This window comes from Branchiostoma belcheri, unplaced genomic scaffold (genome assembly GCF_001625305.1).
Source record: "Branchiostoma belcheri isolate BF01 breed outbred unplaced genomic scaffold, Haploidv18h27 scaffold11, whole genome shotgun sequence".
NCBI classification, from domain to species: domain Eukaryota; kingdom Metazoa; phylum Chordata; class Leptocardii; order Amphioxiformes; family Branchiostomatidae; genus Branchiostoma; species Branchiostoma belcheri.
The window spans coordinates 128,472-153,946 of NW_017802491.1; the positions used below are offsets into that span (position 1 = coordinate 128,472).

The window sequence follows — 25,475 nt, forward strand, 5'->3', positions numbered from 1 at the left end:
AGAACTCGCGAACGGTATGTTGTATGACCACCAAATTTTCAGAGAATGGTGTACTAGTAAAAATTTATCATATCTACAATTTTTATGTCGTTTTGACGTAATATGATGTCATTATGACGTCATTAATGTGATTTTATTGGCCAAAACCGTCTAAATAGGTTTATCCCTGAAAACTACATGGTATTCAACATAACTGTACCAAAAGTGTTTATGACAGAATATTATGGTGTACTAAGTCTTATGTTGCCCATAGCAACACCGGTGACGTCATAAAATGACGTCATGCATATTTAAGATATCCGCCATCTTGGATCATCAATCTTGAATTTTCAAAAATACTTTTTTTTATGATCAAGCCTAAAATACACCGTAAACATACTAAAGGCCTTCATTTAAACCTTTTTTGGAAAAAGAAATGGAAGTATTGATGAAATTTTAATGAAAATAACCTGTATATACCTGTTCTAATGATATGGTCCGCCATCTTGGATTTTGGCCAATGACGTCATCAAATTAGCAAAATTATGCATTTCGAATGATAAAATTAACATAAAATTATCTGGGATGTTATTAATATTAGGAACCATGTGTAACTTGACATAAAACCCATAAAAGTCTATTGTTGAAACGAAAATTTCTAAATTTAGCAAAAAATGCCCGTCGCATTGTCAACACAAAAAATCATTATCGTATTTTAATGATACAGAATTGTTGCCAACAATATTGTAGGAAAAATCACTAAGTTTGACCGTTCTAGCGCTAGCAGTTCAGACGCTACGTGACATCGAAGTTGGCGCAGGCACCCCCCCCCCCGTCTAGATAAGGTTAAATGGATTCAACCCTGCCGCTTTTTTTGGCCAAATGACCCGGAATTTTGTATCGGGGTAGAGTGTTAAAATACTTCCAGATGTTTTTCGGGTACAGACTTTCAAAATTGTTTTGTGTTTTGGGCCATTTTCTTATAATATCCTGGAGACCTAGTATTACACCCCAATTATCTTAAATGTGGTGTGGGTATGCTTTATATATCTACCAACAACATTTCATTATAATTTTATATAACTTCATTAACAGCTGCGCCAACCCATACCACATTGATAGCATGCACTGCATTCGAGTGCTTTGGTAGGTATGTATAACTTTCCTGCTCAGGCATTGGAATGCGGGGCATAAACGCTTTTTTTATCTTAATTATCAACAGTTTGCACTATGCAAATAATACATCTTTACCAATAATGTAGGGTATAGTTATCCAACTGTTGTATTCCTAGTTTTATATCACCTTATACTAAATGTATATCTATGTAAAACCTGGTTTCTCCTGTATTCTCCTTCTTTCTCTGTCATGTCTTAAAATGTAGTGAAGCAATGCAATTGTCGGCAATTCTAGTTTATCAAAATTGCACATATTTATATACGCCTGGGGTCAGTTTTGACCGCATATGGTGGTTTGAGGGTTGAAATCATCAATTTAAAAAAAAGCTCGATTCTACGATTTTTTTCTTATTCATAGTCGTCTAAAAATGGAAAATTAGGAATTTAGGGAAATATATATGACAAGAATTATGAGACCTTATACTTCCATGAAATATGAGTTTTTGTACATGTCTCATTGAATATGGAAATAAGGTCGTAGTTAGCATAATCTAGTTCAATTTATGCTTTTCTAAATTCAAATTACAATATTTTTCATGCAAAATTCCTCTCCTTTGTCATACTTTATTTTAACACGTCCTCAGTAATTATGCAAATGACCTACATTAACGTAATATAGGCATAGTGATGTCACAAGGTATAATATTCCCATCATTCACCAGTCACAGAATTTTCCCATTAATCATGCAAAATAGGTCATCATTTGCATAATTGGTATCTTTTGATGTTGCATCTGCCATAGATTACATGTATGAAAGTACTATTATATAAAACACAGTAATTTCAGAATTTCCTCATTAATTATGCAAATTAAACCCTTATTTGCATAATTATCATTTAATTATGTACAACTCTCTCTCTCTCAGCCACCTACACACCAAAAAAATGGAAATATGTTGTTCCTATCTGGACTTATTGGATTTTAAAGATTTCGCCCGAAAGTACCCTGCAGTTTCAGAACAAGCTGCGGGGGGGGGCAAAACTTACACCACTTATTCCTGATAAGAAGAGCTATCCATCACCAAAAAGTCAAGTCCATAGCATGTTCATGACAAAAAATTTAAAAAAAGATCCTAATATCTAACAACGTACCAAATATCATCACAATCCATAAAGGCGGTCTGAAGTTATGCTGATTACAACTGTGCGGAAACAGAAACACACACACACACCACAGACGCACCAAAAACAATACCTCCACTTTTCATGGAGGTAATAAATTTTCAACGACGTTTTGCTAAATATGAGATACAATCGTCTTTTCGAAAAAAAATGACACATTTTAAGTAAAAAATTAACAAAGCAAAGATTTAATTCTATTTAAAATCATACCATACTATTTCGTTTATTAACAAATGTTTTACGTTTGGGCAAGATATTTCCACTTGTAAACCGATACTTTGTGTAATGCACCAAGCAACGGGCAAGAATACTGTAGCAACCGACCGCCTTGGAGTATATGTAGGTTTTAACTTTTAAGTTTTGTCCATTCACTTTTATATAAATATTTCGCACCAGTAGCCTTTTCTCTGACAGCTGCCTGCAGACGGCAGCGATGTCACCCACGTGTGTCGGGTACCTCCTCTCGTAGTCTGACAAGTTGGCTGTCTTTTCTGAGTTCTGTACGGCTCGGAAAAGAACAGTCACTGCACTCTCGTCAACCGTCTCTACAGGTCCGTAAAGCATTGGGACTCTCAAGACAGCACCATCTAATAGTTGTAATAAATATAGATGTATAGGTGAGAACATTCGCAGAATTCCTGAAATAATTGAATACTATAAAACTGAAAACAAACCGGGCTTGATTTTAAATGCCGACTTCGAAAAAGCGTTTGACACTTTACGCTGGGAACACATGTTTTAAGTATTGGGATTTTTAGGATTTGTTAAATGCCTCATGAGATATATATATTTACTATATTAAGACATCTCAAGTAGGGTAATGAATAATGGACACATATCTTTCCCTATTCCGATTTCCCGAGGTGTTCGTTAGGCGTGCCCATTTTCACCCTAGTAACAATAGTATGATAAATGGTTTAACCTAATCTCGAACGGGCTTTTTTTGGCTTGGTGAGATCGGGGGTGGGGGGTGGGGGTATTTGCCACCGCTCCCCCCGAACTCGCGAACAGTATGTCGTATGACCACCAAATTTTTAGAAAATGGTGTACTCGTAAAAATTATAATAAGTACAATTCTTATGCCGTTACCACGTAATATGACGTCCCTGTGACGTCATTAATGTGATTTTATTGGTCAAAACCGTCTAGATAGGTTATTCCCTAAAAACTTAATGGTATATAACATAACTTTCCAAAAGTGTTTATGACAGAATATTAGGGTGAACTAAGTGTATAGCAACACCGTAGAAGTCATGAAATGATGTTATGCATATTTAGGCTATCCGCCATCTTGGATCATAATTTTGACTTTTCAAAAATAGTTTTTTTTAGGATAAAGCCTAAACTACACTGTAATCAGACTCAATACGTTCATATAAACCTTCTTTTTGTAAAAAGAATTGATGAAATGTTAAGGAAAATAACCTGTATATACCTGTTCTAATGATATGGTCCGCCATCTTGGATTTTGGCCAATGACGTCATCAAATTAGCATAAAGTATGCATTTTGAATAATAAAATTTACAGAAAAATTATCTGGGATGTTTTTATTATTAGAAACCATGTGTAACTTGACATAAAGCCATAAAATTCTATTGTTAAAACAAATTACTAAATTTAGCAAAAGATGCCTGTCAGAAACAAGTTGCCATGGCAACACAAAAAACTATAATCTTATTCCATTGATACAGAATTGTTGCGAACAATAATCTAGGAAAAGTCACCAAGTTTGGCCGTTCCAGCGCTAGCCGTTCGGACACTATGTGACATCAGATTTGGCGCGGGCACTTTTAGCCCCCCCCCGTCTAAAGGTAATTAAATACGAAACAAAAATCACCAAATTCGCAGACGATTAAAATTTCCCTATCCAACCTTAACTCAACTCTATATTAAATTTAAATGATTTTTTCCTATCTTTGGATTTAAAGCCTAACTACGACAAATGTACGATTTTTCCAACTGGATTTTAAGAAATAGTTCTTTTAAACTCCCATGTTCTCTCCCCATTCCCAGAATCCAATAGGCAACATATTATGCACCCTGTGGCTTGTGCTACTGTGTGAGCCAGTCCGTGGTGCTACGGGCGGCCGCAATGAAAGACTGTGCGCAGGCGAGTGATAGACCTGACCGACTAATCTGCTATGTCCTAAGGAACATTCCGCGCTGTGCAACAAGCCTCGCTGAGGCAACGGGCCGCACATCTTGTGGCACAAGACGGCCTTGAGTCGGGATACAGTGGATAGTCGGGAGGGGTGTAAATCGATCCTCTGGTCCGGTCTATTACTCTCTTGCACAAGGAATATCACTCGCCTTTGCCCGCAGCATTGCTCCCAGGATGTTGCTAGTATGTTGCTAGTATGTTGCCTAATGCACGTTCCACAACCAGGCATGTAACGGACAGGTTTTAAAAAATAACGACTCGAGCGATGATTGGCCCCCTTTTCAAACCAAATAAAGATAAACGCATGCAATTGGCTTGTATGATTTACAGGTAACTGCAAATATAATGCCACAACGAGTTGTGAAATGACCCGCTTATTTATTGTGTAAAAGTTGCATGCACACTAATAAAAACCGATAGGCTTATCTTTAGCTCAAATACTCTGAAATGTTACCATTAACACATAATTTGCAGTTTACTTGTGTAATGTTTTCAAAGTCGTGTTCTTTAAGTTCCAAAAAATGAAATATAACCAAGGAAGTTAAAGCTCCCTTACATAAAAAAACAAGGTAAATATGACACAGGCGCCGTGTCTGGCCATGACACCACAATACAAATCTGACAACAATGTACAAGTAAACCCTGCATCTTTGTTTACACTAAAATGGGCTGATATTTGAAAAACACCACGCCGCCCCCCTCATCACCGACGAAAACGACCAAAGGTAAAATATGTCAAGGTCGAAGGTTCCCAATAGCCTAGTTTGGTAACCAGTAGCATAGTTCTGATCAGTAATTGTGTAGATACCTCCATACAAATGGAGGTATTGTTTTTGGCGTGTCTGTGTGTGTGTGTGTGTGTTTGTGTTTCCGTACATTTGTAGTCAGCATAACTTCATAACGCCTTTATGAATTGTGATGATATTTGGTATGTTGGCAAGTCTTAGGAAGACAAAGATCAAGGTAAAATATGGGCATCTTGGTGGATGACCCTGGTACTGCAGCAGAACTTCCGGTTTTTGTATCTTTTGTTCTTAACATGCCATCATGGTCTTGACTTTTTGGTGACAGATAGTGTTTCCTGTCAGGAATAAGTGGTGTGAATTCCCCTAGCAGCTTGTTCTTGAACTGCAGGGGACTTTCTGGCGAAACATAGTTAATAACTCCAAAAAGGAACAACGTGGGAGAGTTGTAGATAATTAAAAGTAAAGGCAAATTATGCAAATGAGGACTAATTTGCATAATTTAGAAGCAAATTCAATGATTACAGTGTTTTGTAAAATAGTACCTTTATGCATGTAATCTATTTAGTCAGTGGCAGGCGAAACATCAACAGATACCAATTATGCAAATTATGACCTGATTTGCAAAATTAATGTGAAAATTATATGACTCCTTATTGGTGAATGGTGGGAATTTTATACCTTGTGACATGTGTAAGTTAATTGAAGGTTAACAACATTATGCATATATAGGGTTAACTATCTAGACCGGGGGGGGGGGGGGGCTAAAAGTGCCCGCGACAACTTTGATGTCACGTAGCGTCTAAACGGCTAACGCTAGAACAGTCAAACTTGGTGACGTTTCCTAGAATATTGTTGGAAACAATTCTGTATCATTGGTATAAGAGAACAAAAAATGCGTTGCCATGGCAACAGGTTTCTGGCCAGGTTTCTGTCGCTCACTTTATTCGGTGGTTGTAGCAACTGTCAGGGCTTTATCACAACATATTCACCTCGGGGCGGGTCATTAACCCTTAAAAAAAACCTAGATAAATTTAATGTTTGAACCAAAATTTGTTTGAACCGATTTTTCCAAAATCTTCCCGTCAGAAACTCGTTGCCATCATAACACTTAAAAGCAGGATCTTATCTTATTCGAGATATATTTCAGCAAGCCGCCCAGGCGCTATCCGATATGAAAGAGGGCGCCCCCTCCGGCTTCTGAAGAGGGTTGAAAGCCATTCTATCACCCACGCTCTTGTAGGTCTGGTTGAAAGAATTTGCACTGCCAGAAAAATGACATTTCCAGGAGTTTCCAGGCCCGCACACACCCCTTGAAATTCGCCGTGTCCTGGTCGCGTCAATGGATTTCCGGGCTCCGCGTGTACGGCCCTGGATATTTCCTTACACTCCCGGATTCGTGCTCGCCGTGCACGTGCACGGAAATATACGCCCCGCACACTTGGCGTGTAGTAGGAAGCGGCTAACAATAAGGGGTAATTAGGTACTGCGCGTATTCATGTTTCAGGTGATAATTACTTGAACCAAAGTTGCCAGTACTTGAATCTAAGCAAATTAGAATGATCAAGGATTGTTAATACAGCATTTAAACCTATGCGTCCTTGGCTTGATTTATCGTGATGTCGTCCATACGACAAAGCGCATTTGAGCGTAGCTAGGGCGCCCCGACGCTGGGGTTATATAACCTCCTCGGTCAAAATGACCTAAATCTACACTCCGGTCTAAATCCGAATTTGTTATTTTGGAAATAATAGTTTATCCGTAAGGTTCATTACCATGATGTAATCAAACGCTTGACTAAAGGGTTTGAACTAACGTGACCTGATCAGTCTGTTATGATTTTTAGGTACATGTATGGGTAATAATATGCAAGCTTTATATTGTAGTTCGGTCGATGTGTATTGCGATGTGTCTGAGATGGCGTCCATTTATGTGAATAGCCTTTGTGTAAACAAAGGGAGAACTCACAGCGTCCCCACGCCTGGTAAAATACTGAAATCCAGCAAAACAATTTTCTACAAGTCAACTCTCATGACGTTAATTGTTGATTTTGGATACATTTACAAAGAGTAAGTTTATGTTGGAGTAAAAGTGCGGTTTTATTTCACTCAGTGAGCGACAAGTTGTGTAATTCTAGAACGAATAAAGCCATGCAATCATGACGAATTAGAATTTTGAAGATCATTTGTCTGCCTTGAAATAAATGCATTCACATAATCAGAAACACCCTATCACCCAAGTGTTCAGACTACACAGGCAATTTAACTTAAAACCTATAATATAAACTAGAAAGGCCAACATTTGCTTCGGAGCAAATGTAATATTTCACTCCATCTCCCTCCCCATACAAAAATAGAAGATTCTGAATAAATCATACTGCAATCATACAAGGACAAGCTTTTTGAATCTCGACAGATATTTACAAAAATGGCACTTGGCCATTATCTCCCTTTTTTTTACAAAGATACAACGACAAGCACTTTAAATCTCGACAGCTTTACTTTACACTTATCTCAATTTCAAAGTTACATATTGCAGGTATCTAAATACTACTAATGACGAAATTGCAACTACTACTAACGGTAGCAAAATTTTCACGGTCTGAGAAACATGGACATGTTCACGGAACTATATATTCACGGTGGTGACAGTTGCAGGAAAAAGAAAGTCCAGGAATTATTTCCTAACTGTAAAGATAAGTTCACGGTACAGAGGTGACAGTGAAAACCGTGAACATTGACCTCCTGCTTGCGTTACGTTGCGGTACAGTGAAAAAAAATCGGGAATTACAGTAATCAATTTACAGAGTATGTTTGCTTAGTTTCCAGATGTTTTGTATGAATGTCGTAAACTTAGTTTTAAATTAACGAAAACCGATGCGCGCACAGATGCCATCCATACAATCAAATCAACATGGCCTTATTAACAATCACATAAACTATGAAGCCATACATTGAATAAGCTATACACATAATATGATTATCATAACCTTTATTTTTAAAATCATGCCAGTGAGCTAATTGCATGTACAGAGTGAAAGAAAGTAAAGTAAAGTAAAGCAGTAGAATTTCTGTACTAAGCTATGATAGTACTCCATATGATTCGTCCTCATCGTCATCATTCAATGTGGTCTATCTCTTGCTACTAGTGACTGGTAATACCTCTGTAGATTCTTCACACTGGCAGAGTACCGTACTCATTCTCTCTTGTCAGCTCCATACTTTTGTGACAACATCAAAGTGATTTTGGTTTGTATGTTGGAAAAATACAAAAGACTAACATTCTAAGTTAATGACATTCTTGAGTAAGAACAATCAGTTTTTGAATGTTAAAAGCAAAACAACGAAAATCAAAAAAAAAAAGTTGAAATTGTTAAAATGCAGGATTGTTAAAATTGTTAAAACTGATAAAATTGTTAAAACTGATAAAATTGTTAAAAATGATAAAATTGTTTAAAATGTTAATATCCGATGCACTGGGGTTCGAACTCACAATTTCTGGGATTGCTGGCTCCCGCAGAAAGAAGCAAGAAGAAAAGATTAGGCTGCGTCAGGTTCATGCTTGCATGCCCATATTTGGGCCCGCCCCCGAATTCCTTTCTTATTACGTCACGCGCGTACGCCCCACAGTACTTTCCTATGGGAACAGCTAAAAACGCAAATAAAACGATTGTAAAAGCTTGTATCAAAAAAAATAAAAAAACGCCTAGGGGTATTTACCCACTCTACCTTTATACGAAATTCCAGGTCGTTTGGCCCAAAAATGAAGGAATTGAATCAATTTAAAGAAATGGCAGGAGGAGAAGAAGAAGAAGAAGGAGGAGAATCATCAGTAAAAACAGTATTTCCCTCCATACTTAAGTATGGAGTGAAATAAAAAAAAGATCGTTGTAGTATTAAACGCGATCACGTGATTATATGATTGACGACCAATCCTACCTCGCTCTCGCCGGGACCAGCCAATAAGAGCCATGATGCTTTGTTTTGGTGGGTTGTTTGAATCTTGCTTTGTCACAACGACGGTTTGCTTCTTCAAAACACGTTTGTCTCGGCCTGCAAAGATTACTAGTATCTTCCTGAACTAAAATGGCGTCAAATATTCCGTTCTGTTACTTTGTTTTCGCAACGCAAGAAAGGCTTCTACTACATGGGCCGAATGAAAGGAAAACACCGAACCGACGAGAGGAAGGGTAAGCTAAAACAAGGATACTATTATATATATGGCACTATAGTTACATATATCTTTAACATGTTGTTTAAAAACCTTGGCTAAGTTGTGCCTACATGTACGACAGAAATTTTTATTTTGGCAAAAATGTACACTATTTTTTACTGATTAATAACATAGTTTATCATTACTACTTAGTAATACCTCGATATAGTTTGTATGTTTCTCGGTTGCCTTTGCGCTTGTATAGGTGTATTATTGTTGCATCTTTTAAGTCCTGGGGGATTGTCTCTAGCTCCCATGCAATGATGAACAGTTGAAGTTTGTCACTCACAGCTAGGCCGCCTTCCTTGCAGACTTCAGCAGAGATCGAGTCTCGACCAGGTGATTTTCCAGTTGACAGTTGGCTTATGGCCTTCTGTGTTTTCAATAAGGTAGGGGGCGCAGCAAGTTCGTCGTTTATGGGGACTTGAGGAAGACGATCAATTGCTTCATTGTTGATTTCCGAAGGGCGATTTAGTACATTGTCAAAGTGTTCTGCCCTTCGCTTCAGGATGTCTTCGTTGTCAGTAATCAAAGTATTTCCATCTGCAGTGAGCAGAGGAGACAGTCCTGTTGATGACGGTCCATAGATTTCTTTTAGGCCATCATAGAACTTCTTCAGATCGTGTTTGTCTGCATAGCATTGGATTTCATCAGCTTTGTTTTTAAGCCAGATGTCTCGCATCTTACGTAGCTTGCCCTGAATTGTGTTTCTTATAGTTGTATATGCATCTTTCTTGGATGTATCCTTTGTATCATTTATATATGCTCTATGCAGTCTGTGTTTCTTGTTTAGCAATTCTTGGATCTCATCGCTGTTCTCATCTAACCAGTCCTTGTGGTTTCTGCTTGTTGGTCCGAGAGTTCCCAGAGCTGCGCTATGGATGGCATCTTTGAGGTTTTTCCAGCTGGTTTCTATGTTCTGGTCATCTAGTGAGACTGTCTCGAGGCTGTCTCTCAGCTGGTTTACAAACTGCTGTTTTATTTCGTCATTCTTCAGTTTACTGGTGTTGAGGCGTTTTGCAGGTTTCATCCCCTGTGGGCGCCTCTTGGGTTGTATGCGGACACGCAGCTTGGAGATTATCAAGCGATGATCAGTCCAGCATTCAGCACCACACATAGACTTGGTAATACACACATCTTGTCTGCCTTTCTTCCTGACAATGATATAGTCGATCAAATGCCAGTGTTTAGACCTTGGGTGCATCCATGATGTTTTATGTCTAGTTAATAGCTGGAAGATGGTATTAGTTATGGTTAGTTCGTGTTCAGCACACATCTGGAGAAGTAAAAGTCCGTTACTGTTACATTTACCTATTCCATGTTTGCCGAGGACACTCTCCCAGGACGTACTGTCTGTGCCCACTCGGGCAGTAAAGTCGCCCAGTATGACAAGTTTTTCAGTTTTAGGGACAGCAGTAATCACGGTGTTGAGGTTTTCATAAAACTCATCTTTCACCGTATCCGGGTTTGTCATCGTTGGAGCATAGGCACTATCAATGGTAAGGTGATTCTTTCCAGACAGCAGGGGGAGTTTCAACGTCATCAGCCTGTCATTAACACCTTTTGGAAGTCCTGCCAGCTTTCCAACCAATGACGTCTTCACAGCAAAGCCAACACCTGACTCACGTCTCTCTTCGTTCCCTTTTCCACTCCAGAAGAACGTGTAGCCACAGCCCCTTTCACAGAGCTCTCCCTCTCCTGCCAGCCGGGTTTCACTTAACGCTGCTATGTCAATATTGTAGCGAGCAAGCTCACTTCCAATGAGGGCTGTTCTTCTTTGGGGTCTGTTTGATTTCTCATTGTCCTGTAGAGTACGTACATTCCACGCTCCAAGAGTGAGCGAAACAGTCCTTCTTTTCTTCTTCATTGTGTTTCGACCGCTAAGGTAGGGTTCCCTCCAGCCGCGGCCTGCTGGTTGGGGCAATATGGAGCAGGCAATTTTTAGGGCACCTTTTCTAGCCCCTTCCCCTGGCTATGGGGGTGAGCAGTGCTGTCCTAAAAAGGGCTGCTCAGATACCCAGACGGCTGCCGAACTCCACATCTGCTCCAGTTTCTGTGGAAAGCGACCATATAGCCTGGGCCGCCCGTGTGCGGGTCTGCTGCTACGGCTCCCAGTGCACCCACACCTGCCGCTTCGCGCTCGCCCATCGCCACGGGTACTTGAGGTAAGTATATATCAATATAAGAATTGGATGACAAAGCGACTTGTGCAAAAGGAACTTGGATTATAGTGTGGAGGAGTTGCACACGTCGTCGACCACACTCTCTCGTCCGGAAACCATCTTGGTCCAGTAGCAAGACAATGTCAAGACAGCTGGAGACGGAGTCGGATGCAGTGGATGGCCATGACTTCTTCCGTGTCTCATCATGCCCTAAGCACTCCACGGTGCTTCGCTGGGTCTCGCCCGCCTGCCTGTCCGTTGGTTCTGCTTATACATGACTTCATCCGCGCACTGCGGCCGGAATTCAGACTTTACATGCGGGACTGACATCACGGCGGTCAATTTCTAGGATAAAGTTTCCAATTCTACGGAGGTGTATCAGGTTACCGGGGTTCCACGCGCGGCTTCCGTGGAGCCAGTCTCAACGGTAAACATTCTTTTCAACAATAATAAACAGTTTCACAGGGACTCCCTTGTCCAAATGTGATAAAATCAGCACTGCATATAGCTCAAATGTTGGTGTTTTTATTACAATGCTTAAATGTGTGTGAAATTACTCTCAACGCATCGAATGCTTATTCTAGAACAATCGACGTCAATAACCAAACAACTGATTTAAACCGACCCCAAATCTCTCAGAAAATTCCACATTTTTGCATTTTAGAGAACAGTATAACAAAATTAAGATTTGAGTCGGACAGTTTTCTTTATTTCAAAGTTAAAGTGTTGCTAAGGTCGAAAAATTCGCCAAAAAATGCACTTTTTCAACTTCCAAGACGGATAATTCCAGAACGCCACCATCTTTAAAAAATCCGTCCGACACAGATCGAGATTTTTGTCTTGCGTACAATTTAAAACGTTTTTGAGGTAAATTAAATTTGTTTTTGCTGCGGTTTAAATACCATGTTTGCACGCATGTCAGGTCGTGTGAGTAAGTGCAGGGGGTAACTTATATCCCCGTAAACAACAATTACGATCTTCAAGGTCACACACCATAAAGACAGTAGCTTCGTTACATGTTACATATCCACTATAAAACAAGGCATAGATATACTGTCTCGAAATCGGTTTATATTTGTGAAGAGGGGGATTTTTTTTTTACTGTTAGGCGGTACCGTGTAAAAACGGGCTTGAAGCCAAGGGTTTACTGCACATGACCGCGGGTAACCCCGGATCGAACGAACGTTCGGTTCGATTGACGTCATATCGAACATGATTCGATTCGAATGACGTCATATCGAACATGATTCTGTTCGATGAAAAGGTTGGAATATTTGGGCCCAAATTTGACCATCGTGCATATCCCTTGATCACCGGGAGGTTTTCGACCAACCCGGCTACCCTCACCTGGTTTAGCCCGCCTGCCAAAGCGGTTGCCCGGGGTGTGGCCGCTCCGCATGCTACATGCTTCTAGTAGCCACAGGTGAGAGCTGAGTGACAGGTGGGAGCCAAAGCAGGAAGAACTACCCTACGGGCTGATGTTATTGCCTTAAGGGCAGGGCAAGTCCCCCCTGCAGAGGTGCTGACCCTACCTGACACCCCATACACCCCGATCCCCCAGGACTTTAAAGATGCAACAATAATACACCTACACAAGCGCAAAGGCAACCGACAGGACTGTGACAACCATAGTGGCATATCTCTCCTCTCTGTAGCAGGAAAAATACTCGCAAGGGTTCTCCTCAATCGCCTCATAGCACACCTTGACCAAGGACTGCTTCCAGAGAGTCAGTGTGGCTTTAGGAAAGATAGAGGAACCATTGACATGGTCTTTGCTGCAAGACAGTTGCAAGAAAAATGCCAGGAGCAGAACTGTGACTTGTTCTCTACATATGTCGACCTAACCAAGGCATTTGACTCTGTGTGTAGGGAAGGCCTGTGGACGATCATGGCGAAATATGGATGTCCCCCAAAATTCATCACTCTTGTAAGGCAATTCCATGATGGTATGCAGGCATGTGTGAGAGACAACGACACACTATCTGATGCATTCCCTGTCACAAATGGTGTGAAGCAGGGGTGTGTGTTAGCCCCGACGTTGTTTAGCATCATGTTCTCAGCGATGCTAACGGATGCCTTTAGGGAAGGAGATGTGGGAATTGGCATCAGGAACAGAACTGATTGCAAAGTGTTCAACCTAAGGAGGCTCCAAGCCAAAACTAAAGTACAGACAGTCATCGTTAGAGACTTCCTGTTTGCAGATGAGTGTGCACTTAATGCTGGCTCAGAACCTACCATGCGGTGTAGTGTTGACATGTTCTCAAACGGATGCGACACCTTTGGCCTGACAATCAGCACAAAGAAAACGGAAGTACTGCACCTGCCAGCACCAGGCAAACCCTATGTGGAACCCACTATTGCAGTCAAAAACACAAAAACTCAATGCTGTCAACAGATTTACTTACCTGGGAAGCACCCTCAATCAGCATGCTAATATTGACGATGAAGTCAATTCCAGGATTGCAAAGGCAAGTGCTGCATTTGGCAGACTTCATGACAGTGTTTTGAACAGAAGTGGGATCCGTATGGAGAAAAAACTTAAGGTGTACAAAGCCATTGTACTTCCAACACTCTTAACTTGTATGCGTGTGAGACATGGACTGTGTACCGACGCCTTGCCAGGAAATTAAATCACTTCCATACCACCCGCCTTAGGAAGCTGTTGCGCATCAAATGGCAAGACAAAATACCGGACACGGAGGTTTTGACTCGTGCAGGTATGCCGAGTATTCACACCATTCTGATGCAGTCCCAGCTTAGATGGTCAGGACACTTGGTCCGTATGCCAGACCATAGACTGCCCAAGAGACTGTTCTATGGTGAACTTGAAGAAGGTGTACGGTCACGTGGTGGCCAAAAGAAGAGGTACAAGGACTCTCTTAAAGTATCCCTGAAAGCCTTCAACATAAAGGCAGACTCGTGGGAAAGACTTGCCAGTGACCGACCACTGTGGCGACGCACAGTTAGAGAGGGTGCCGCTACCTGTGAGGAAGCACGCAGAACTGCCGCACAGCAGAAGAGACGAGCCATGAAGGAGGGCCTAGGGTGCTGCCGGTCCTGTGGCGAACACTGCTCTGTTCTCCTGCCCGCACTGTGAGCGCCGGTTCCAAGCAAAAATTGGACTCTACAGTCACCTGAGGACACACCCTACTACAGAGGGATGACAAAGCAGTCCTCGTCAACCTGACGGACGAACGGCATGTTGCTCAGAACATATATAATTTTTTTTCAGACGCGGATTTGGGATATTTTCAAGAAAGTTTGTCATCATCCTGTCGCAGAGCAGAAAGAAAGGCGACTGCAGTCACACAGAAAGAGGGTGAGTCTATGCAAATGTATATCTTTGCATGCGAAAGCCGACAAAGCTCTTGACAATTTGAATTGTTTTCATTACTGAGAGAAATGATGTGTTTGTATGTTCCCATGATTACAATGAAAAGAAACAAGTAGACGTTGATGCTTGATGAATGGAGCCTTTTTATCTGGACAAAATTGTTGTCTGTGGTTTAAAACATTCGTTAAAAACTAATAAATGACCTCTCTTCGAAATGTGTCCATACAGACGTCCGCATCTTTGCCAGGCTTGTTCATAAAACGTCTAGTACATGCACACGTAACTTCAAATGAAATTCAAAAATGCCTTCGACTTTTGACTTAGATTTTTGTTTTTCCATGTCCTGCAGGCCAGGCAAACAGGCAAGCCGCACACCCAAGCTCAGATCGAAAGGCGAGGGTGCTGTGTTAAAGCGCCCGGCAGGATCCGAAGACCCTAGCTGACCCCGCTGCACTCCCGCCCGGGGTGCACCCCGCGCCTAGCACGCCGCTCCGGTCTGACTGCGATCACAACCGACACCATCGCCACGCCATCCCGCAGACTGGGGGCAGTTTGTCCTTCCAGGATGAGAACCTTTCGCTATGGTCCCCTGAAGCAAGTTGAAGGTCTTACCTGCTTGCCTGAAATCTACAACGAATCCTCATTTGTAGAGGGAGACAACACAAACTTTACGAAACCGACAGCTTGTCTTTAACGACATTGTAAATGTCGTACATGTACATGCAATTAATTTCTGAGCAAAATATTATGACAGGCTAGGGTAATTTTAGTATTTACTGTTTTTTGTAACGACGTGATACTGTTTTCTGGCCTTATTTCTCAGGCCTTATTAAACTCATGTTAGGTCTGCAATTAATTTTTTCCCTCACGTATTTTGAAGAACTTTGTTTGAGGCTTTCTTTGTTTATTGAAAATTTTGTATTTTGACTGTTTATGTAAGTGCCATTTACTTTTGTGATCTGAGGGCTATTTTCTCTTTTAACCTGATGATATGTTAGGATTAGTTTTGAGTTTTTGCTGAAATGGACTTCAATTTGGAGGGTGACTGTGATGAGATGTGTTGTTAGTTTACTTTTTAAAGTTGGAGAAATTTGTTGACTACTTGCCGAGTTTACGCCGTGTCCAACGCTTTTAGATGTCTAGTCTCTGGTAGGCACGGTCACGAAAAAGATATTTGCTTTTAAAGTTTCTGTTTCGGCTACACATTTTTGTCAAGTACTAGTTTACATTATCGTATAGTGTTAGCATGGTGCATAACGTATATACACTATACATAAAGCATTATTTGGGGGAATCTGTAAATGACGATCCTGTTAATACCAATAAAACGATGACTGAAGTACAGACATGCATTACCTTTCTTTAGGAATGAAATGTGTTCCCAAAACATCGAAATGTGTCCCAGGAGTGGGGAAAGCCATGTTTCGGGAGTGAGGCAGCGAAGACCCGGGATATGCTAAGGTCCCAATTGCGCCGGTGCCCGTCGGGGATGTAGCCCCGGCCGGTCCCGGTCGGGCTCAGGAGTCGGGCGGGCATCAGCTGTCGTGGTCACAATAAAGTTTCCTTCGGTAGCATTTTGTTAAAAATTTTGTCACCCTCTTTGGTTGGTCTCCGGCAGGCATCCGGTAGGTACCTGGCAGATTCTCTGACGATGTGTTGTACTGACCCATACGTAATGCAGAATTCACGCTTTTGTTGTGATCATTTGATCGGTGACGTCACACATTCAACCGGGTTTACGAAGTACACACCTTTATTCTGTTCATCTGGTCTGTGACGTAACAAATGTGTCCCGGTGGAATGCCGGCAACCGGAGGGGTACTTGTCGGTGTCCTCACGGTGCGGTCACGGTGTCTTTTTGTCAGCGGGGCTCGGGTAGAATTTAAGTCAGAATTTAATTCTTCTCGGGGCCCCGCCGTCCCCCAAAATAGCCCGATAGCCGCAGGGTGTCCCGCGGGGCCACGTAAGAGTCCCGCCCGAAAGTACAAAAAAACAGCCCGGGAACTACCCGCCAGTGCCCCTTTTTCCAATTGGGACCTTAGCAATAGGCGGGAAGTGGGGTCCCCGTAGCGGGGGAAGCGGTTACTCGGGAGCGGCGTGTGAAGACCCCGGGTGCGGGAAGGGGGTTCCGGTAGCGAGGGCAACGGGGGCCCGGCAACGGGCGCAACCGGTCCCGGGAGCGTAGTACCGGCGTGTCCGACCCGTTGACGGTGAATTTCCGCTGCTGTGTTGAGAATAATTAGGCGATAATTGCTGCTAAATTATGGATATTCCAGCAACACACGGAGCGGTACATGGCAATTTTCTGCCGTGTACATGGATTTAAAGGACTCGTGTCCTGGCATTTAACGCCCCGTATACGGCCTGCACACAAAATTGGTCCATTTCCTGGAATGTCCAGGACATGTACGGTACTGGACACATTGCGTGTGCAGGTTGGAAACCCCCGGGTTCTGTTGAAAACCCCCGGGTTCTGTTGGAAACCCCCGGGTTCTACCGGAAACCTAAAATATCCGGGAAAGTTTGCGACAATATCTCAGACAGAAACAAGAGGTTTTTGTGTGGTGTTGGCCCGGAGCAAAACCCCGCAACAAAACCCCGCCGCACAAATCGGCACTATTGTGGTCATGGACTTTTCTAAGGCCTTTGTCCAAGTTGATAGCCAAGGTGCTTAACAAGGGCCTGAGGACAGAAGTAGCACCGTGGTTCTGTGACTTTATCACTGCACAAAAACAGCGACTTCGGTACAGAGAATCACTACCAGACTCTCACTTGCGGAGTGGCCAAAAGCACTTTACTTGGCTCCGTGCTTTCCTTGTTCCTTGGACAATGGGGAAGTGATGCAATCTGTTTTGCTTTAAAATACGTCGACGACATGGACTTCCTGGAAACAAGAATCGCCCGCGCCCGCGCCCTCCTGTCTGTAAAATGACCTAGACAAACTAATATCTTAAACAAAGGAGAACCACATGCTACGAAATGGTGCCACGTGCCTAGCAATCACGGTGGTGAAATCTGGGCTGCAAAGTTCCCACATGTCATAGAACCCGAACTGTGTTCGATCGTGTTCGATCTGGGCAATTCGAATCGAACCCGCGTTCCATTTTCGGGGTCACCTGCGGTCATTTACAATAAAGCGGCAAAACAAGCATTTCTGCCTCCGTGCCTTGCAAGAGATAAAAAAACAACACTTTTCTACAGATACAAACAGTTTCCTGGACAGTACATGTCCGCTATCATTTTTTGTGGACATGTAGCGAAGCTACTGTCGTATCCTTGGGTGACCTTGAATACTGTAATGATTCTTTACATCAGTATGAATAACACAATGCAGACTTTTGGTCAACATGACATGTCTGCAAAACTCGTTTTAACCTGCAAGCATGGAGAGTCAAACATACCCCATTCACGGCTCAAAATACAAAATGACCGTTACGGTTGTCCCAAAAATCGTGTTTTAGGGATTTTTAAAAAATGGCCTCAATTTTGAATTATGGGTAATTTACTGCGAAAAATGTTCAAAAAATCAATCTTTTTACCAATATGTCGACAAAAACTAGACTTAAAATCAGAAATTAAAAAATCCCTAAAACACGATTTTTTATCTTATTCCCAGTCATCGAAAGATGTTTGCCTAAAAACATGACATGACTAGTGGTCGGAAACCCGAAAAAAATCGTCTTTCGGAGAGAAATTTTGCAAAATCAATGATTTAACATAAACAGCTAATATTGAAAGGATGTTAAGGCAATAATTTCATTTTAATGTGACGAAATTTACTATTAAATCCTTTTTGTTTATTTTCAAGTGTTTTACGGGTAGTCCAAAACAGGCCAAAATAGCGTCTAGTAACCCGATACTTTTTAGAACGCGCCTAGCAATGGGAAAGAATGCCGTAGTGACAGACCGCCTTGAATGCACATCACGTTTAGCAAGAAACCACCACCGTTCCATTCATTGCAGATCAACCCATCAACCTTGTCTGTCGTACCCTGCGAGAAATAATACTCGGTTTCCGCCTGCAAATACTCGGTTTCCGCATTAAAAAAGACCTAAAATGAATAAGTCAACCACATGTCAGCACAATCATCACGGAAACTGTTCATTCTCAAGAGGCTTAGACAATTCAACCTATCACCTGATGAACTAGAAGTGGTCTACACAGCGTACATCCGTCCTCTCATTGAGTACGCGGCGCTGGTGTGAACCCTAGGACTAACAAACCAGAGGGTCAATCAGCTGGAAAGAATCCAGCGGAGAGCCTGCCGTATTATGGGCTGCGCCTACCTTAGATACACGGCTGTACTGGGCCTGACTACGCTAGCTGTGTCTGTGTCTAATAGTGCCAAGATCGCTTTTTAACTTTAACTTTGAACACTGGTTACCTCTCCGTAGATCCAACGTCTTAGGGCGACGCACTAGAAATGGGCATAAACCGGACATACAGTCATCCAACAATTCCTTACAAAAGTTGAAAGATAAACTGATTACCCCTATGTAGACGGGGGGGGGTAAAAGTGCCCGCGGCAACTTTGATGTCACATAGCGTCTGAACGGCTAGAGCTAGAACCGCCAAACTTCGTGACTTTTCCTAAAATATTGTTGGCAACAAATCCGTATCAGTGAAATAAGATTATGGTTTTTCTTGTTGCCATGGCAACTTGTTTCTGACAGGCATCTTTTGCTAAATTTAGTAATTTGTTTTAACAATAGAATTTTATGGCTTTATGTCAAGTTACACATGGTTTCTAATAATTAAAACATCCCAGATAAACATCCCGGCATTTTTTGCCAAATTTAAAATTTCCATTTAAACAACAGAATTTTATGGGTTTTATGTCAAGATACACATTGTTTCTAATGATAATAACATCACATATAATTATGTGTTTATTTTATTAAAAATGCATAACTTATGCTAATTTGATGACGTCATTGGCCAAAATCCAAGATGGCGGACAATATTATTAGAACAGGTAAATACAGCTTATTTTCCTTAAAATTTCATCAATACTCCCATTTCTTTTTACAAAAAAGGTTCATATTGTAAAAACCGAAAGGGGCGAGCAGGTCGCAACCGGGAATCGAACCCGAGTTGTCCGCTTGGCGGTCACCAACGCTAACCACTACACTAAAAGGTCGCACGACCCTTTAGCATGGTCAGTTAGCGGAGGATAAACCCCACTGTTACACTACTCCCCCTTTTCTTTCAAGATTCGTCCTCGAATCTTCCGAGTCCGACATCCCTGGAGCTGCCACACTTATCCTCAGTGCCAGTACTCACAGGGCCTATGAACGTCTTTGGTCTGTTTACAATGTATTTTAGGCTTTATCCTGAAAAAAAAAACTTTTTCAAAATTCAAGATTGATGATCCATGATGGCGGATAGGTAATATATGCATGACGTCATTTTATGACGTCAACGGTGTTGCTATGGGCAACATAAGACTAAGTACATCCTAATATTCTGTCATAAACACTTTTGGTAAAGTTATGTCGTATACTGTTTAGTTTTCAGGGAATAACCTATCTAGACGGTTTTGGCCAATAAAATCACATTGATGACGTCAAAATGACGTCATATTACGTCACAACGACATAATAATTGTACGTATGATAAATTTTACTAGTACACCATCCTCTGAAAATTTGGTTATCCTACGATATACCGTTCGCGAGTTCTGAGGGGGGGGGCGAATGAGCCGTTCCCACCAAGCCCAAAAAAGCCCGGTCTAGATAAGGTTAAGTCATATTTTATTGTAGTCTTGTATTGTTAGTGTTGGCATACCCTAATAGAGTATCATAAATTTTGCTATTTTTGTTGTTTACCCTTTGCGTTTTACTGGAAACATCCATATTTACTGCTTTATGAAATCATATAAACAGGATTATAATCGCTTCATATTTTGTTCTAATGGTTTTATAGTTCTTGCTATGATTTAATTTCACGAGTACTACTTACTTGTCCTTCTTAGGTCTTCTTAGCATTGTAAATGGCCTGCGTACACTTACTTTTCGAGTACCATCCCATAAAACTTGATGGGATGGTGATTGATGAAGGCCATACGGGTTAGCTACCTGGGGCGGGCCTGAAAAGCTTCCTCGGTTCCAGCATGACACCAAAAGCTTAGTCTGAATAGGGATGTTGCTTTATGAAAATAGGGGACTCGTGGAAAGTTTGATTTTTTTTTTACTTCTTTGTTTCACTTCTAAAAATGTATGTACGACGGTTTGTATTTCTAAAAAATTATAAGTTCGGTGTTTTCATTAGGCAATGCTGATTTGATTATATGGATGGCATCCTCCGGGTACCCAAAACCTATGTTGATGTGGGTGCGAATAGTAGAAGAAATGCAAAAAAGGTGATTTTATTATGAAATCTACGTGGTAATGAAGGATGAACCAATGACAAAGAGTACGGTATATAGGGATGTGGATGCCATTCGTGTAATCAAATCAACATGGCCTTAAAGAAAACTAGTAATTTATGGAGCCTTACCTTTGGCGATCTCCAAAGCCATCATCTCTCCCGCAAGCTTACTGATTCCGTATTTGTTGAGGGGATTTGGACGATCCGTCACTTTGTAGGGTGGAGACCTCCCGTCAAACACATAGTCGGTGCTGACGTACACCAGAAAGGCACCGACATCAGCTGAAATGAATCCAGTAATCAACTTTACTTACTGTTATCTTTACAATATATAAATATAACGGTATTTAATGCCTGAATTCTTTGTTTTGAGCGATACAATTTATTCATTTATATGTATATGTACTGTTGCTTTGAACAGCTTCGGATCGAGCCAAAAAAGGGAGAATGGTATCTTCTGATTAATAAAAATATAGTTCATAAAGATATGCAAGATTTAACCATGTATACAAACATTTGCATACGTGCGGAAATTACTTACATTAAACCAAAACATCTTGTAATGTATACCATAATTATCATCAGCCATTCATGCTACATATTTCTGATGCTTTGTCACACACCCCTGTGCAGACTCATTCACACTACCTATCTCTAATAAACTCTCTCCTACCCTGTGCACTCTCATTTATCCTACCTGAATAGGCGCAATTAAAATATTCGCTGCCACTTTGAAAAGCGGTCCCCGAGAGTACAGCGCTACGCGAACGCACGTGATCTTGCACGAAAACGAGACTCGTCATGATACGTTCTAGCTTCCAGAATGGCTTTCAATGTAGGACCGAGGGGTAGACGTCCTTGTTGTTAAACATTTAGGGAAATTTGGGAGGTTGCTCAGGAAATTTCAAGATCACAAGTCGATATTTCGCTTATATTAGTCGTGCGTAATGTTTCAGCTTTAGGTGGATTACCCTACACACGTTGTAGTGCCCTGCACAATTGTGTGTCGCCCAAGGGCTACGGAAAATGGACATGGGCACCAAAACTCTATGCTCTGTATAGAGCATGGGTGGACCTTCTTTATAAACAAAAACTATTTTTGAAAATTCAAAATTGATTATTGGAGATGGCGGATATCTTGAATATGCATGGCGTCATTTTATAACGTAACCGGTGTTGCTATGGGCAACATAAGAACACCCTAATATTCTCTCATAAACACTTTTGGTAAAGTTATGTTGAATACCATTTAGTTTTCAGGGAATAACCGGTTCATAATAAAGCCTAAAGTACATTGTAAACATACTAAAGACCATTTTGGAAAAAGAAATGGAAGTATTGATGAAATTTTAAGAAAAATAACCTTACAAACCTGTTCTAATGATATGGTCCGCCATCTTGGATTTTGGCCAATGACATCATCAAATTAGCATAGATTATGCATATTTAATGATAAAATTTACATAAAATTGCATGGGATGTTATTAATATTAGAAACCATGAGTAACTTAACATAAAACCCATAAAATTCTATTGTTGAAACAAAAATACTAAATTTATTAAAAATGCCTTTCAGACACCCGTTGCAATGGCAACACAAAAAATTATTATCTTATTCCAATGATATAAAATTGCTGACAACAATATTCTAGGAAAAGTCACTCTAGCGCTAGCGCTAGCCGTTCAGACGCTAGGTAAAATCAAAGTTGGTGCGGGCACTTTTAGCCCCCCTCGGTAGAGTTAAGGCGTCCTAGGCTTATGGGAAAGTACATGTAGTATTCTATACATATGCCTGGAGCTTTTGATAGCTTGATCGCACCGCGATGAAACTTCACACAGTTTTAGTTGCACTTTAAACGCATTGGATAAATGGTAATTACACCTACCATCGTTATATTCTACAAGATGAAAGCCAATCTTATACAGATCATTTCTGTCCGAGGCTATTTTGTTTAAAATGGGTACTTTGTTCTAATTTTCTGGTCAAAATCACAAGAAACAGCTTTTTTTGGCTATTTTTTTGGTTTAAAAATGCCCCCAGTAAGAAAACATCCAAATTTATACAAAATAGCCTCGGACAAATTTAATAAGAAAGTGATAATTCGTAAACTTGGATTACTCTAAAGATCATTTATGCTGTTTTCTCCCATGATTTCATAACGGCACAAGAAAATCACGTCATTCCTTTTCAAGATGGCAGCCAGATGTTTATTTTCACAATGGTGTATTTTAGTCGAATTCTAGCGATAGGATCGGGAGATATTACTTAAAATACGGATTTTGTGGTTGGTTTAAAATCCAAGTGGGCCAGACTGCTTGTTTAAGAGTTATAATTTCAAGATGGCTGCCGTCTGCAGGCACGATTAATTAGCGCTGTCCTTGAGGTGCTAATAATTTGACTTTTGCGTCCCGTTTGTTACTTCCTGGTTACTCCAACATGGGCCTTACAGCAAGGGAAAAAGAAGACGTTATTCCAGGTATCGTCGATACCAGGATAAAGGCCATTATTGAGGATTCTATTGTTAACGCCTTCCAACATGGGGGGGTACTGGCCGCCATAGTGCCCTCCATTGTGTCCGCTGTACGCGAAGCTGTTGTCGACTCCATTCAAGCTGAGCTGGCGAAACACTACGAGGAGGCACACCAGCAACGGGTAGAGCTTGAGGACCTGAAAACGAAGTATACAAACCTCAAGTCTGAATTCAACACGCTCCAGACCAAAGTAAACAACCTTGAGCAGTATTCCAGGAGGAATTACGCAAACATTTCTGGAATACCTGAAACACCTGGTGAGCGGAGCACGGATAACCCAGTTTTGTCTGTTGCGAATGATACGCTCAAATGTGATCCTCCATTAAACATCAACGACATTGACCGATCCCACCGCCTGGGGAGACCCAGAGGAGATGGAAAGCCTCGTCCGATCATCGTCAAATTTTGCTCGTATCGGTCTAAGGCAGCTCTCATGCGGGCCAAGACCAGCGGCATGGCCGCCTTGAAGAGAACGGAATCTTTGTAAACGAAAACTTGACGAAAGCCAACATGGATCTGTTGAAGGACGCCCGGTCTCTCGTGAAGATGAAACTACTCAACCAAGCCTGGTCATATGATGGAAAAATATTCGTCAAGACTCCTCAAGACGAAAGGCGGGTATTGTACACAGCGATCGACTTGGACGCTTATCGGGTCCCCGAGTAATGACTTTGATTGACACAGCACCGAAGGACTTTCCAGCGCTCTCTAGCTAAGTTTCTTTTTGATGGCCTCTGTTTTAGAGGCCCTTGACTTGATTATGTTCTTATGTTTTTGCTGTGTTAGAAGTTAGGATTATGTATTTCTTTGTGTGTCTTACCTATGAGTTTTGTAGCTGGTGTCCTTGTTATCATCTAAGTCCTCTCGTTTTGGTGGCATTGCAAGTAATTCAATTTGATTATGGGTAGTTTACAGAGATGTTTGTCCATATGCCACTCAAACGTGAGGAGCCTGTCTGCTAACGATTATATTAAACTTCACGAGCTTGAGACAATCGCCCTTGAAGAGAAATATGATATTATTGCTTTGTCTGAAACATGGTGCGATTTTACCATTCCCGATTCGGACATTTCTCTCGCTTCCTACCAAGCCCCCATGAGACGTGATCGAAATCGGCATGGTGGTGGAGTCGCACTATATGTACTGAACTCTGTACCTTCGAAAAGAAGGAATGATTTAGAATGCAACTCGTTTGAAACAATTTGGTGCGAGGTAGAGGCCAACAATTGGCATGTGTTTATATGTGCTTGTTATAGGCCACCTGGTCAGAGTGCGGAAGAACGCAATGCATTTATAGAACACCTGCAGCAATCCGCAGACATTATCATGACCAGTCGCCCCACTGATAAAACAGCTGTAATCATTGTTGGAGACTTGAACAGTGCAACTGATAACGCCTCTGTCGAAATTGATAGGTTTGTGGCCGATAACAACTTTGTCCAACTCATAAGTGAGCCCACCCGCATTACTGATCGGACATCATCCATGGTTGATCTGATTATAACTGACTCTCCATGTCTTTTTACTGAGTGTGGTACGAGCCCCCCTTTGTCAAATTGCGACCACTCCCTTATTTATGGAAAAATGTCCCTCAAGATCCCTCATGTTAAAGTATTTAAACGCACTGTCTACGACTTTGGAAAGGCTGATTACGAGGGACTAAAACTCTAAACTCCTTGCTAC

At 41.3% G+C, this 25,475-nt stretch overlaps 1 protein-coding gene across 1 annotated transcript in view; it reads right to left on the reverse strand.

Annotated features, from left to right (window-relative positions):
• LOC109481773 (methionine adenosyltransferase 2 subunit beta-like) overlaps positions 1–25,475 on the reverse strand; it is a 38,422-nt gene that overhangs the window by 4,319 nt on the left and 8,628 nt on the right. Inside the window, exons 4-5 of the mRNA XM_019784367.1 lie at positions 21,390–21,542; positions 2,671–2,864 (exon numbers count right to left, since the gene is read on the reverse strand). Coding sequence (XP_019639926.1) covers positions 2,671–2,864; positions 21,390–21,542 — 347 coding nt within the window. The remainder of the gene's footprint in view (positions 1–2,670; positions 2,865–21,389; positions 21,543–25,475) is intronic.